General features: G+C 39.9%; 1 protein-coding gene across 1 annotated transcript in view; it reads left to right on the top strand.

Annotated features, from left to right (window-relative positions):
• Nucleotides 1-15,773, top strand: part of LOC138000693 (pre-rRNA-processing protein TSR1 homolog) — a 41,580-nt gene that overhangs the window by 3,875 nt on the left and 21,932 nt on the right. Inside the window, exons 4-13 of the mRNA XM_068847277.1 lie at nucleotides 2-111; nucleotides 732-810; nucleotides 991-1,107; nucleotides 3,878-3,948; nucleotides 7,546-7,585; nucleotides 7,740-7,967; nucleotides 10,613-10,693; nucleotides 13,536-13,692; nucleotides 14,086-14,252; nucleotides 15,582-15,608. Of these exons, the coding sequence (XP_068703378.1) occupies nucleotides 2-111; nucleotides 732-810; nucleotides 991-1,107; nucleotides 3,878-3,948; nucleotides 7,546-7,585; nucleotides 7,740-7,967; nucleotides 10,613-10,693; nucleotides 13,536-13,692; nucleotides 14,086-14,252; nucleotides 15,582-15,608 (1,077 nt within the window). The remainder of the gene's footprint in view (nucleotide 1; nucleotides 112-731; nucleotides 811-990; nucleotides 1,108-3,877; nucleotides 3,949-7,545; nucleotides 7,586-7,739; nucleotides 7,968-10,612; nucleotides 10,694-13,535; nucleotides 13,693-14,085; nucleotides 14,253-15,581; nucleotides 15,609-15,773) is intronic.

The raw sequence follows: 15,773 nt of genomic DNA, 5'->3' as shown, positions 1-15,773 counted from the left end.
GGCAATAATTCCCTTGTCATCAAGTTGTAATTGTGAGAAGGCTGTGCAGTTATTCAGTGAGTGTGACAGTGATGGAACTCTGTATTCAAAAAGGAATTCAGTCACATTAGTGTGAGTAGTGCTTTGCAGTCCTGTTATTTACTTGGGTTTTCAGAGGCCATTCTTAGGGTTTCAGAGGCCATTCTTCCTCAGGAGAATTAGAAAAAAAGAAATGAAGAGGCCTCTGAAAGGCATATCCCTCTCAAAGAAACTAATTTCATTTTCAAGACAATTAAAATTTTTGTGACCTACGAAGGGTGTTACGAAAACTACATGTAAGATCCTTGAAAACTACATTTACATGTAAGACCTAAGACCTTGTGGTCTTAGTTTTCTTAGTTTTCGTACTAAGACTAGGGTCGTAGTTTTTGTACTACATGTAAATCACAGGAATGAAACCCAGGAAAACTTATCACTAGTCATACAACTGTACTTGTAGATTTGGATGCTGGATGTTGTCTCCATACATGGTTTAAACCACAGACACAGTTACAGTAGCATGACATGCTTTGAGTGTTATTTGGCAAAAAAAAAAAGACAATGACATTAGGCTTAGCTGAAAGCATTACAGGAATTTTATTGTACAAGCTTAGGCTGCTGACAAAATTGGATTTACATGTACTGTACCTTGTGAAAGAGCTTTGCTGAAGAAAGCAGACAGAGGAAGGACAGTTTTTTTTTCTTTCTTTCAGCTCTGAGCAACTCAAGCAAAGATTTTCCTTTCTAAAGTTAAACTATGGGGACCTCTATGCTGTGTTGGATGCAGTTAAGGTGTGTTTCAGCATGATTGTCATTGTCGTACGTTTGTGTCATTTCCGTAAAAATCATTTTCAATGTTGTGAATTGATCGGTGTTGAAACAGCAATTAAAATTATTTGTGGTAAACTTATGCATTATTAATTTTTATTTTAACTTTACCAATGTGTGATAAATTTCCCTGGACTTTTACAGGTGGCAGATTCCTTGTTGTTTCTCCTGTCAGCTGCACATCCTGTAGATTCCTTTGGTGAAAAGTGTTTGTCATGCATCTTCGCTCAGGGTTTACCAACCTCCTTTCATGGATTGCAGGTACCAGCTGTACATCATCATTGTGAAAGTCAATTTGCACTCTGATTAAGGAAGGATGTTTGCAATCATTATTTTTTTTCTTTCAAAGTATTTCAAAGAGAGCATTTGTATACACATACATTGTACATCACAAATAAAATAAAATTTCTGTCGTTATTGTTTACTTTCAAACTTCCCGGGGGTCACAGTCTTGAGTAATAATATTATTTTGATGTGGGATAAGTGGTTTGATTTGATACATGTACACTGTACATATGCATTAGCTTTTTGTGTCAAAACACAATAGGGGAAACCTTTAACACATCACAACTTTATAATTCAAGATGGCAGTACCAGGGAATTATAATTAGTGAAAATAATATTGATACTGAAATTCATTTGTTGCTGAAACAGCCAATTGTTTGGCAAAATTTGCAAACAAATAATCGAAGAAAAATGATCTCCTTCAGTTGAAAGCTGTTCTGATCAAGAAGTGGAGGTTTGACTTTTAACAGTTACCACAAAATTACGTATCGGTACATGAAAACCTAATTATAAGCTTCCTAAAGCAGGCCATGTTGCTTGCACATAGCATTGTCCAGGTGTGGTAAGACAGTACATGTATGACCATTGATTGGACAAGTTCTTTTTGTTTTTGAACCTCACTTGTAAGAGAAATTAAAGAAGGAAACAATGATCAATCAAAGTTGGGTTTAACATTTTTTGTGTGCAGTGAATCATGTAATTATGGAAACCAGAAGATCGTAACAAGCAGCATACACGCTTTCACACTGTGGCCACTAAACACGTGGCCCCAGTTGTTAAAATGATGGATAGCGCTATCCGCCGGATCAATCACTATCCATTGGAAAAGTCATTGTGAAACCAATTGCGTTAGAGCGGTTTTCAAATGAGTGTCATAAAACCAAAACCAAAGTAATAACTTTGGCCAATCAAAAAAGACTGAGACGTTAAACCAATCAAAACTCCAAGTAATTACACGTAGCCGACACAAAGCGCGGGAAAATGTGCACGCGCCAGCCACGATTGGTTTTGGTTTCACTTCTGATTGGTTGAAAAAGTGGCGCGAGAACTTTGAACCAATCACTGAGTTAAGTCATCATAAACCAAAGTAATTCACTAATTACTTTCGACACTCAATTGAAAACCGCTCTATCCAATGGATAGTGATTTATCCGGTGGATAGCGTTATCCACCTTTTTAACAACTGGGGCCTGATCCAAGTTGTTCGAAGGGTGGATAGCGCTATCCACTGCCATAGTGGATGAATCACTATCCAGAGTATAAAAAAATATATATATTATTATTGTTAAAAACTGAACTGCGGTTATCAGAATTCCAGCATTTTCATTGGCTCGCTGGACACAGGCCATCAGTTTGCATACCTGCTGTACCGACATAATAATTATGGTCAAGGTACGCGTCAGCAATAAAGTGAGCTGAAAACTCTTGCAGCTCTGAGAGAAAATGGCCGACAAAAACCATTTTAGACCGGAATTGGCGGGGGCAGAAAAAAGGCAGAAATTGATGCGTTAGTCGACAATACATGTACATCGAAGAGTTGTTGATCCTGGAGTTTTTAATAAAAATATTATTCTACTTGGTCTTGCTTGATATAAAATGATTATTAAACGAACTCGGCACTACGCACCCTGTTGGTTAATCTATCACTTCATATACAGCGTGCTTTCATAGAATAATTGTTAAATATACTTCACGTCAATTGGTTTTGCTAGATTTGATCCGCTGGATAGCGATTTATCTGCCCCCAGTTGTTCAGTGGCCGGGTAACTTTTAAATTATTCAATGGATAAGCTGTCACCATCCAGAGTATAAAATATACACTTCACGTTAAACGTTGGCCGAGATTTTCTTACGCACTTTGTAACTACATGTAGATCAGCTTACGGTATGCAATTATTCACAGTTACGAGGGCAAATACTGAAATCTTTGCACAGATTGAAACGGACGGGAAGTGACTTATCCATCGGATACAGTTTATCCGACTTTTAACTCTACTGTACAACTGGGCCCTGGCGGATAGTATTATCCACCTCTGGAACAACCAAGGCCTGAATATAATTGGATTTTATTGATTGATTGATTGATTTATAAGCTTCGCCAAAAGGCAGGGTAGCCTCAACAGAGCGTGAGCTCCAAATCAGAGGCCCCCGATTTTCATAAGCTGAGCTTTCTTACACTAAATTCCTTAAATAATATATTTTTTTAAATTACATTCCCCTTGGAAGTAAAACACTGATTCATACGAGTGGCCATTGCCAATTCCAACCATGTTTTTTTTTAAACAAATTCAAGGAAAATACTCTTGCAGGCAAAGCTGCTTGCACAGCTAAGGGCCGATTTACACGATTTTTGTCGCATGCGACAAGCTCACGACATGTCTACGACATGACTTACGATTGCCGCAGCGTTTTAAAACATGTTTTTTTTCTGAGGTACACAACAATTGTAAATCATGTCGTGGGCCAGTCGTAAGCCGTTGTCGCATGGGACAAAAATTGCACCGTGTAAATCGGCCCTTAAGGGGCATGGTATTTGCATGCAGATGCTCCTAATATAAATGCTTCACAGATCACCTGTGTAATTTGTCCTTTTTTTATTTTGAATTTGACACTGAAATGCAATTAGAAAATCAAAGACAAAAATTTAAAACAACAACAACTGGGAATGACCTTGCATACATTGTTGTCTCCTTACAATTTTCTGTTAAAAACTTCTTTTTGACACCAAATCTAAAATCTTTTCCAGGGTTTGGATGAACTACCAGTGAAAAAACGAAATGATGTAAAGAGGAACATACAGAAGATAGTGGAAAAAAGGTACAGATACAGTACAGTATACATACATATATATATATAATTATATATGTATATATATGTAGCAGGTAGAATGTAAAATGCTGCGTCGCCAACGAAGAATGCCACTTGCGAGCAGGATCCAAAGAAGGATACACGATGCCTTGACTTCACGTGGTGATAAATAGGTTGAATGAAAAATGGAGTCAAAAGCAAACTACTCACAGGTCCATGTTTAATGTAAAGAACAAACGTTTCGCCCTTCGGGCTTCCTCAGTGTTCACAATAAGCTAAAAACTAAAAAGTATTTTTTAGTTTTTAGCTTATTGTGAACACTGAGGAAGCCCGAAGGGCGAAACGTTTGTTCTTTACATTAAACATGGACCTGTGAGTAGTTTGCTTTTGACTCCATTTTTCATTCAACCTATATATATACATTGTAGTCTTACACTGCACCTCTAGAGTATTATTTACAAAAGGTGCAAAAGAATCTGGCATACACATTCTTTATATTTACCCTGTTCCATAAATAAAATAACGGGGAATTCTTTGTTTACTTCGTACTATAAACGTAAGTGCCGTTGTCAAAGCGAAAAACGACGAAGAGAAAGCACAGGCTCTGTATCTTTGGTTCCATGGAAACTCACATTACAGTACACTGCACATGTACGTCAGATTGACTCAATATAAAGCTGTTGGATTATGGGGAAGGATGCTACCGGAGCCAGAGACTTTACCATCTTGTCACGTTCTCCACAAAATTAATAAAAAGGGAACTTACACAACCGCTTTGATAATACATGTAGGCTACTTTCGATATATTAAAATTCAGCTAACGCTTGAAAGAGGGGTTTAGAGGACAACTACAAAGGAAAGTTGATGATCTGCCTTTATCTTTCACATTCTATTGTTTTTGTCCTCTCTAGCTCACTAGCAAACTGAATATTGATATTTCGAAAATGGCGTATTCCACAAAACTTATGAGCAGGAGCAATGGTACTGCGTGTTGTGCACAAGCTGCTCGTGTTCTATGGGAGTGATGTAAGGTTCTGCACATGCCTTTGTACATTTCTTTGTCTTTGTTGGAAACGAGACTTGACTTACTAGGATTTCCAACTACATTCAACTTTAATTCCCCACAAATTGTTGCTTTCCACATGTAGATAAACCCAACTCATCCCGAACTCAAAACGATTTGAAGCACGCAACTGATTTTGCTTCTGCTATAGAGGTCGAACTCGCTTTACGAAAGAGAAATAAATTATTCTTAGTGCGACGTTTAGTCGTACCGTGTTCGTTATAAACAGCACACATCTCACTCCGAAAGAAGTTCACAGTCCTGCACGTCGCTTCATCGTGAGTCCGGAGATTCGCGCTTCCGTGGTCCGAAATTCGCCTGCGTTCAGGCGCTAGCCATGATGCTTCTTAGTTATTGTTACAAGTCACGCATTAAAGTACCGCTTCGGTTAATCATATGCCTAATATTTTCAAAACACGGAATTCGCTAAATCGTGCGTCCTCTTTCTTTACAAAATACAAATACAAATACCACAAATCGCGGCTTTTGTTCGCTGTTCGGTAGTCGTTTTGTGATCTCACGATCAGTCCTTTGAGCCTAGGACTGAGTGTTAAAAGGTCAGGCCAAAGCGCTGTAGCTTTAGAACAGAACGTTATAGCGTCGGGCCAAAGCGTCGTAGAGTTAGAAGAAAACGTTAGTGTGAGCAAAAGAACGTTGAAGCGTTAGCGCAAAACGTTAAAGTGCCTATGAAGTTAAAAAAATAATGTATGCCTATTTGAAAGAGTTTTCAAAATATGACTAATGGCCTTTACAGGTTTGAAGAATCTCTTTTTTTTGTTTCAGAAATGTTTGAGTTTTTGTGTTATGCAAATTAGCAAATTGATGACGTCATCAGTGGTTCCGCTGGAAGATGGACAACAAAGTCAAGAATATCTCTCAAAGTGTTACAGCGATATGATTCAAACTTGGCATGAGTAATAACCCTTAAGTAAGGTGCAAGTTGGTGCAGAGTATGACGTAATCATGGCAACACTTTTGGCTCCGGTCCCTTTTGGTTATAAATAAAGTTTCTCAGTTTCCTCTCAAATCAAGCAAGACAGACAGTCCTGCCCAAAACACACATAGAGCCCATGTTGCTGTAGGTCTCCTAATCAACTCATTGAGTGAATGACGTTTAGTTAAGACAAAAAGCGAAAATACCAGTTCCGCACAACCTTGATCTGGAAGGAAAACGGTTGCCATGGCAACTGTACAATGGGTGTCATTTTATGTGCTGACTGATAAACATTAGTGCCAAGTTTGAAGAGAACTGCGGTAATATTTCCAAGGATATTTTAGATTTTGTGATTTGTTTTCCCCTTGGAACCACTGATGACGTCATCAGTTTTCACGTATCTCCCCAATGATATGAGATATTTTAAAAATGATAAAACCATGTTTATTGTCTTTCTTCCAAAGATCCTTCAAATAAGCCTTAGTTATTTTTTTGTTTCATAGTCACTTTAAACCAATTTTTAAAACCGTTAAATACTGTATCCGACAAATAATACTATGCGCTAGTTTTTATCCGTTTCATGGCTACGTGTTAGTGTACGTTTTCCCATGGAAGGTCACAATTACTCACACCTACTTGTTATGCAACTTAACGTTACCTACATATGTACATGTACTTTTAAACAACATAACAGTGCCTGCTATGTGACAAAGAAGTGTCTTTCGAGCATACATAATGTCAACTTGCAAACTGAAAAACTGTTAAGCTGAACAGTTTTTTAGCCCAACAGGCCATTTCCGAGTTTATGTCTGTTTCCTCTTCAAAGCGAGTCTAAGTGCGAAGTTTTTCGTGGTGGTAATCAGTTCTACATTAAGTAAGAATGAAAACTAATTTTCATAAGAAAAACTTCGCACGTAGACTCGCTTTGAAGAAGAAGCAGACATGAACTCGGAAATGGCCTTTTACAATCCATTTTAATGATCTCCAATTTTGCCCTTCCCTGCCTCCTTTTGATTTAATTTGTTCAGATTTCAGTTGATTTGTAGTCTCCCCAATTAGTAGAGCACTCGTGCTCATTTAAATAACATTGAGACTTAAAAAAAATGGTAATAATAATAATAATAATAATAATGATATTAATAATAATATTTATATTATTATTGTTATTGTTGTTATTATTATTATTATTATTATTATTATTATTATTATTATTATCCGTTTTATTCAATCCTTCCTTTAGTGTTTTAAGTAGTTAGTTTTGCATTTCGTTCGATTTGGTTGCCTGTTCTCAGTCGCTGAATTTGGCTAAAATTAAGATCGTTACACAGCCCCTTTAAGTGCTGGTTTTCCCACGCAAGCACGAGCAATAGAGGAAGTTGTATTCATTTGTTGTTAATATTAGAAGTGTCTTTTGTTGTTACAAAAGATATGAATGATAGAAACGCTAGTTGTGGAAGATTATTTTGACTTAGGTTTGCGTTGCTACTGGAAACCAGGCTTAAGGGTTTACCTAGACTGAGCAAAATCTATGAAGACCCTTTGCGGAGTAAGACAATTTGAAATAAAATATTTTGCAATGAAATTATTTCAAACTTTGTGTTTTCATCAGGTTTCCAAGGGATAAGATTTACGGACTTGAAACACCACAGGTTAGGCTGTACAATAATTAGGATAAATTGGATGAGTAGGATAATTTTCTAAGACTGTTTGCTTAAAAGTCACTGCCCAGCTTTTGCGACCTGTACACCTGATTTTAAGGTCCACGAAGCGCCATTTAACACTATGGAATTCTATTCGTTTAAGGATGCACTTGTAGCCCTGAGGCTTATATCTAACCAACATCAAAGGATCATCCATTTCCGAGAAAAGCGTCCTCACATTATAGCTGAAGAAATAACCTATGAACCTAACAGTGGAGTGACTGATGTCCCTAGGGGAACCCTGAAAGTATCTGGTTTTGTTCGCGGGAGGAATATGAGTGTGAACAGATTAGTTCATTTGCCAGGTTGCGGAGATTTTCAACTATCACAGGTAACAATGTCAATGATACATGTAGGAAGCTTGAGCAATGGAGAATAACAACGCTAAAGAGAATTCGTTAAAAATGTAATAGGTTTTGCGAGCAAAATAAACGGGTTTAGAGTTTCTAAGGGAGCTATGGTGCTGCGGCGGTGATGAGTGAAACGCGAATATTTGGTTTTATCAAACGAGATGTAAACGTACATGTACAGTTCCGGTCAAAGGTACATGTAAGTTTTCAGTCTCGACTCGAAACTCAATCAACGATCCTCGATGTTTTCGAGAATCGAGGATCGAGGTTGGAGATTAGAGAAGAAAAGGGTTTCTACGAGTTCCGAGTTGTTTTCGAGAATCTCGATCAGAGGCAATCTCGACCCCAGAGGTCTTCTCTTTTGCCCATTACTGCATTCATGTTACCACGAGAAGTGAGCAGGCGCCATACAAATGTAAGGTTCAGATACCCAATTTTTGGCTATAAGAACCCTAAGGCGTATGTTCTCCTTCACAGAGTTTCCCAGAGTCTTGGGTCCGTTCGAAGCTCTGGTGACGAAAATGGATCAGAGGTTTCGAGGAGAAACATACCTTCTCGTAAACGAAACAATAGCGCCAGACAAACGCGTTTGACAGGCGTATGACTCAAAAAAACGTTTGACACTACGGCGTATGTTCTCCTTCACAGAGTTTCCCAGAGTCTTGGGTCCGTTCGAAGCTCTGGTGACGAAAATGGATCAGAGGTTTCGAGGAGAAACATACCTTCTCGTAAACGAAACAATAGCGCCAGACAAACGCGTTTGACAGGCGTATGACACAAAAAAGCGTTTGACACTACGGCGTATGTTCTCCTTCACAGAGTTTCCCAGAGTCTTGGGTCCTTTCGAAGCTCTGGTGACGAAAATGGATCAGAGGTTTCGAGGAGAAACATACCTACCTTCGAAACAATAGCGCCAGACAAACGCGTTTGACAGGCGTATGACACAAAAAAGCGTTTGACACTACGGCGTATGTTCTCCTTCACAGAGTTTCCCAGAGTCTTGGGTCCGTTCGAAGCTCTGGTGACGAAAATGGATCAGAGGTTTCGAGGAGAAACATACCTTCTCGTAAACGAAACAATAGCGCCAGACAAACGCGTTTGACAGGCGTATGACACAAAAAAGCGTTTGACACTACGGCGTATGTTCTCCTTCACAGAGTTTCCCAGAGTCTTGGGTCCGTTCGAGGCTCTGGTGACGAAAATGGATCAGAGGTTTCGAGGAGAAACATACCTTCTCGTAAACGAAACGATAGCGCCAGACAAAAGCGTTTGACAGGCGGCCCCGTTTATCATTTGTTCAACAGACACAGACATGCTGTTTGGAAATACATATATTTTTCACACTCGCTTCTGTGCATCGTTTTTTATTTGTTTATTTTTTATTTTATCTTCGCTCATGTTTTCTTGACTTCAGTGTTTCTATAAACTGCCGAATTACCGGGATACTGTTAATAAAGGGCGGATTCGCTCTGACCAAAGGATAACGTTCAAAACGTGAGCTCGCGAATCTTTCTGCTCACGGAGGTTGCTGTAGTAGAACAACCTTAACCGACTTGTTTAATAAACTGACCAATTTTTTTGTGAGCAACAACCCATGGTTCTGCTACAGTATCTCTGCAACGGTGTCTTAGTTGCTGCCGCAGTGAGTGAGGCTGAAGTGAACTAACGAGGCACCGTGAAAATTTAATTTGGTTTTATCAACGGAGTTGATAATGTAAATTGGCCACCGTACAGAGATTCTAAAAGCTGACGTTTCGAGCGTTAGCCCTTCGTCAGAGCGAATCGAGGGATTATGGGTTACGTGTAGTTTTTATAGTAGAGTAGGAGCTACGCTATTGGTGGTAACATGGCAACGTGAAAAATAGGAATATATTAGTTAAATGAAAAGCGTTCGTTAATACCGTGAGGATTAAGGGTGCCGATTTGAAAGATGATACCGTGAAAATTTAGTTGGTTTTGATGGGCTAAATGAAACGGGGAAAATGAAGTTGGGATAATGAATGAAATGAAGGAATTTTCCTCGCTCTTAAAATATGTGCTCAATTTTTAACAGCGATCGACTTCGCTGAAACCGTGCTTCACCGCCAATGGGCAGAGGCCCATACTTGCCTGGGTGGCTTTCTTCGTGATGCCTCTAACCGCTAACGACAATTTTTATTTTAAAGATCGCATTCTCCCTAAAGGCGCTGGCGAGACAAGTTGCAGAAACCGTTGCGGAAAGTAGAAGCGAGTTACATTTTCCGCAACGATTCACGCAAAGTAGGCTCTATTGACCAGCCGTTTTGTGAGCCCGCGTTCCTCCGCACACCCACGGCTCTTCCACCTAGTTGTTGTATTTTGTAGCTATCAGAAAGTCGCCTGCCTGCCAAGTACAAAGTACAATTGGCTGAATGAAATTGCGATTGGTGCTACATGTATGTCATGGACAAACGACGCGGACCAGTGATCCAGTTGTTCGTTGGGAGTATGAACTTTTGTTGCAAGAAACCTGCCGAGTGTAACAGCTCCGTAATTTTCGACGTCATTTCTGTAATACATAAACGTATTTTAGGAAGGTAATAGAATATTGTAATCGGGGGATTGTGACGGATTTAAAAGTACTCATTCATCATCTCTTACTTGTCAGATTGACGCTCCTGCAGATCCGTTTCCCTGGCAAAAGCAAAGAAGCTCCTCAAATCATGGAAAAGGAGAGTCCATGGCCTTGGTAGTGCTTTTTGTTTTTTTTTTTTTTGCAAGAGTTTAAGCAGAGACAATGACTGCAGCTTTGAATCAACTCCGCAGAAGAAATAGAATGGTTCTCTTTGAACTTTCACTGAAAAGTCATTTACAAAAATGTACTTAGCACGCATCGATAACAAGCCTTTCGACTTCTTTCTGACTAATAAGCAATTTTGGAGACTGAGGCCGGTGTAGTTTTTTGTTTTTGCTTTTTGTGGCTAGTAAGAGCTGCGATATTGTCAAATGTTATGTTGGCAAATACTAGCGTACTGCACATGTACATGTGTGAATTAATTCATGGGCCCTGGAATGAATAAGTTGCCGGTCCCCGGGCCCCTTCGTTTTTCCCCTATATTTGCAAAGACTTCTGGGATCACCAGGGGGCGAACAAACTTGTCGATTTGCGCTGCTCGAGTTAAAATACGCGATTAGAAACCTTCAATAAGAAGTATTTGTAGGATTTAAGCTCGATTTAAAATTGGGTGGTTAGAAACCTTCAATAAGAGGCATTTGTGGGATTTCAAGAATAATGTAAATCGTTCGAGTTTAAGAAGTAGTCATAGGTGATGGCGATCACCGTGCAGTGAGTGTGTGGATGCGACAATGACCGTCGATATTCAGAACGACAGATCAAACTTGTACTGTCTTGAGGTTTTACTTTTATCGAACCAACAAAGAAATGGCGGCTTGAGAGAAGCAGCTTCAAAGAACAAACTTCGAGGCCAACAAAAGCACTAAAGTTTACTCTAATCATTTTGCCGGTGTATACCGTTGTAATGCTTGCGAGAAGCCCATTTTGTATATGAAAGGTTATCCAGACGAGGGCAATGATGCGAAGGCTAGAGAAAACATCGACACGAAAGGAAAGCGAAAGCAACATTCATTTCCATTTTCATGGTTGTCGCATTTTCGGCATAAGCCTTTACAGGTATGTTCTTGATCACAAGTAGCTGATGGTTGGAAGTCAGATCTAAACGCGGGTTGCCGAATTCCAGAAGAATATAGTGAATCAACCCTATTGACGCTCGGAAGAGGTGGTTTTTGTTTTTTCAGGCAGAGTTTGCTGTATCGCTGCAAGCAGCGGGTCGGTTTAAATCGGTTTTCCGTATACATTGAACATTATTCAATGTTAACACTCTTTCCGAGCTTTGCTTTAACCGGTACCGAAGCAAACGATCTCACATTGTTGCCCTCGTCTGGATAACTTGACTTTTCACGTACAAAGTAGGCTTTTCGCAAGTATCACAACGGTATCCAACGGCGAAATGATGAGAGCAAACTTTAGTGCTCTAGGTGACCTTGAAGTTGGGGACCGGCAACTCATTCATTACAATACAATACATTAGTATAAATACACATGCACAGGTGATTATACAAAATCGCGCGCTCTCATTGGCTCGCTACCTCGGATTACCATCCGATAATCACCTCGACGGACAAAATGGCTGCCAGTAGTCGTTTTGCCACTGTAAGTGAAGATTATTTTCGCGTTGAATTGTTTTTTTCCCCTCTTTTTTGAAATAATCACCAATGTATTTATACTAAAACGATTATTATATGACTCGCTCCGTGAGCGGGCAAGATGAACCAAATCCCGCGCTGTGATTGGCTTGCCCTGCGGGCAAGATGGAAGTATACTGCCCGCTCGGGATTTCTCGCTTGGTCCGGAAAGATCAAAGATCATTTTTGTTAGTGTTTTATCCCATATAATAAATCTTTTATTGACCAACCTTGTTCGGTCAAGATGGCTGGATATTGGCCTCGTTTACAGTGCAATACATACTTAATTGACCGCTCCCCATAGGGGCTTTTCAGCATCAAGGGTTAGCGAAACGACGGAACGGAACAACAACAACAACAACTGTTAAGAGCCCCAGCTGGGGCAGGTGCGGTCGAGAAGTTAAACGAGGGGCCTTTCATTCTGTGTTGTTACCCTGTAACCGCTCGTACCAGCATATTTTTGGGATACTTCCCCCGACTTGTGAGTCACGAACGAGATGGAATAATCGTAAATGGACCATTTTCGAATTCTCACGGCTGGATCTAGCATGAAATGGAGGCTAATACGGACAAATTAATTTGTGTGTGAAATGATTTGCCCGCATTAGCATCAATTTCATGCCAGTCCAGCCGTGAAAATTCGAAAATGGTCTATTAAGGACTAACGATGGAACAAAATTCAATTTTGAGGTGACGTTTTCGTGGACCTCGTTTTAGTATAATAGGTCCCTATTAGTGTTCGCTGGGACGGGGGTTCCTTTTTGTCAAGTTCGAAAAATGACAATACTCAACTGGTGTTTTTCCAGAGTTGTAGATGAAATTTATTCTAAAGTATCTGGGAACTTGACAAACGACGATATCGACAAGGACCTGAACGCCAATAATCTATTGCGCTGATGAACAAAACAATGACTCGGCACCCCCCACACTTGTGTTTTATAGTTTGTTTGTTGTTGTTGTTGTGTTGTTTTGACGTTTTCGTTCCAAGCAAGGACGTGCAACTGAAGACCAAAGTTTAGGTTATGTGGAAGACGTGATCAAAGCACCAGACGAGAAACTTTGAATTTCCTCTCCAAAAGTCCAAATTGCGTATACCAATTTTATTCTGTTGAACGGGAATGCATAGGTTCATTGCAAAATCATTTGAAGTTCTCAAACATTCATTTTTTACACAGCGCTCTCCAATGCTAGTTGGAGATCAGTCCCCCTTCTAAGTGAATCGGGAGCACCCCCTTGAGTATTTGCAAGGAACCCCTCGCGGTAGCAAACTAGTTTGATTGTTTGTGGGTTAGCAAGGCCATTGAACGTTCTCGTTATTCTTCCATCAGGACAGTGAAGAGGGTGTTACGGCAATGGATGAAGACCTTAAGGTATTGGCTCGAGCTGACCCAATATTGCGGCAGTCTCTCCAGTCGGAAGTAGTTCCTGATGCAATGGATGGAGAACAAACATGGCCGACGGACGAAGAACTTAGACAAGCAGAGGGTAAATTAATAGTTGGGGTTTTTGTATGTTGTGATTTTTCCAATCGTTGAGATTAGGCGTTTTGTTGTGTGTGACCTGGGATCGCTTGGATTACATTCAATATTGGGTATGATGGAAATTCATTTAATCTTTACTTCCGATGAAATCAGAAAAGTTATACACACACGTTCAAGCGATAACCTTATTTATTACTTTTAACCCAGCTGTTGCCTTAACATGCAACATTGGAAATTAATAACGAGACACCCCACTTTTAAGTTACTATAAATGCCAATTCCAGGCTTGTCATTAATGGATAAACTGTTTTCAGTAAAGCACCACATTCCTGTGGGAAACTTGACACTCCCTAAGAAGGTCCTTTAGCATTGATGAGTTTTTTTCCAAATAATCCAGAGGCCCTTGAAGAAAAGAAGGAGGTTAAGAGAGTACCCAAAGGGACTTCAGATTATCAAGCAGCTTGGATTGTAAACAGCGATGACGATGAAGAGGCTGATGATAATAATGACGATGACGAGTTGCAGGAGGAAATTGCTGAGTGCAGTGATAGTGAGCAATCCATGGTAAGAGTCATCGCGGATTTGTCCATATTTGAATTTTTTCCTGGTAAAGGTGTATGAAGCATAACATGTAAAAAGAAGTTTGAGATGTCACATTTACAAAGTCAATGCGAAGCTCAGTTAAAGGCGAGACAGCTGTAGATGTTATTAACAACTGCGTCGCAAAGTGGAGGTCTGGTGCCTGACACATCCTGGAGCCTCCACTACTGGCAGCCAGCTCCAAGACGGAGATTGCACCGATGGTTGGCAAAACCTGGCAAACCAGCCATGAGCCCCCACACCCCCACACCCCCGTCAGTGGAAAGTAGCGTTGGCCGGGGGGGGGGGGGGTGTTGTAGGGAGAGAAAAAACCGCTAAACGCTCCACACAAAGTTGCTCCTTCTTCACGCCACACCGATGAATAAGCTCTACAACCCAAAGCATAATGTCCCACAGGGAACTTATGAACATAGAAGGTATAATGCTTTTGCATGGCAACCATGTTGCATGGCAGGAACAATGAAAATGTTTTGCATTAGAAAGAACATTTGTTCCCATAGGAAAGAGAATCTTTTGTTTCTGCCATGCAACATGGCTGCCGTGCAAAACCTCTATTTGTGAGAAGGGTCCTACGGTTTATAGTGTTTATCCGAGAAGACTTGAAAGCCTAACTATTTGCAGATGAAATTACAAAGGCAGCATTTTCTCCTCAGTTATTTTAAGATCCTGAGTGTTGATCCAGCCGGGGTTCGAACTCGCGACCTCCCGCATGATAGTCCGATGCTCAACCAATTGGGCCACCGGTGCGCTTCTAGTGGTTAACTCAGTTAAAACTGCATTTAACTTGATCGGCTTCAACATCAAGTGGTGATGCCCATTTATGTGAATCAAGCGAAATTTGTCTCAGATACATCTTCTTCATCGATTAGTGAAGCATTTGAATTAGGAATTAACTCTTTATTTTCTTTTGTTCCCAACCCATGATGCAGTACGTTATAGGGGCACATGAAAAAACCGGGGGATCCAGTTCACTAGATCGTGGCAATGTCCCATGAAGGCGAACTTGAATTTTGTTTTTTTTCTTTTGCAAAGAAGGCCCACAATATACTGCATTATCGGTTGGCGGAAAAAGTCCGGTAGATGCGTTCAAAATTATTAGTAATTTCTATTAGTTTTATTTCGTTGTTTGAACGATACTGAATTTCACTGTAATCTGAGATTTCTTGGTTTTTTTTTTTGTTTTGTTTTTTTTTAGCGTCCTGTAAAAAAGGCATTAATTTTTAGGTGCAGTCCTTTAAAGGAATAATGCGTTAATTTAATTTGAAGTGGGGGTTTTCTTGTTTTTCTTGTCAGGATGCCAATGATGAGCAATATGATACTGTAAGTTGGAAACTCAAATTTATATGTTTGTTTTTTAACCCAAAAAAATGATATCAATTTGTGTCTTTTAAAGCCGAGATTCTCAACACAAACAACGCGTTCTCTTATAAACAACGTTGTTTGAGATGTGTCCAGGATTGACCCTGAATAAGGTACAAGCGAATT

This window comes from Montipora foliosa, chromosome 4 (genome assembly GCF_036669935.1).
Source record: "Montipora foliosa isolate CH-2021 chromosome 4, ASM3666993v2, whole genome shotgun sequence".
Lineage (NCBI taxonomy): Eukaryota > Metazoa > Cnidaria > Anthozoa > Scleractinia > Acroporidae > Montipora > Montipora foliosa.
This window is presented reverse-complemented; position numbering and strand designations above follow the sequence as displayed.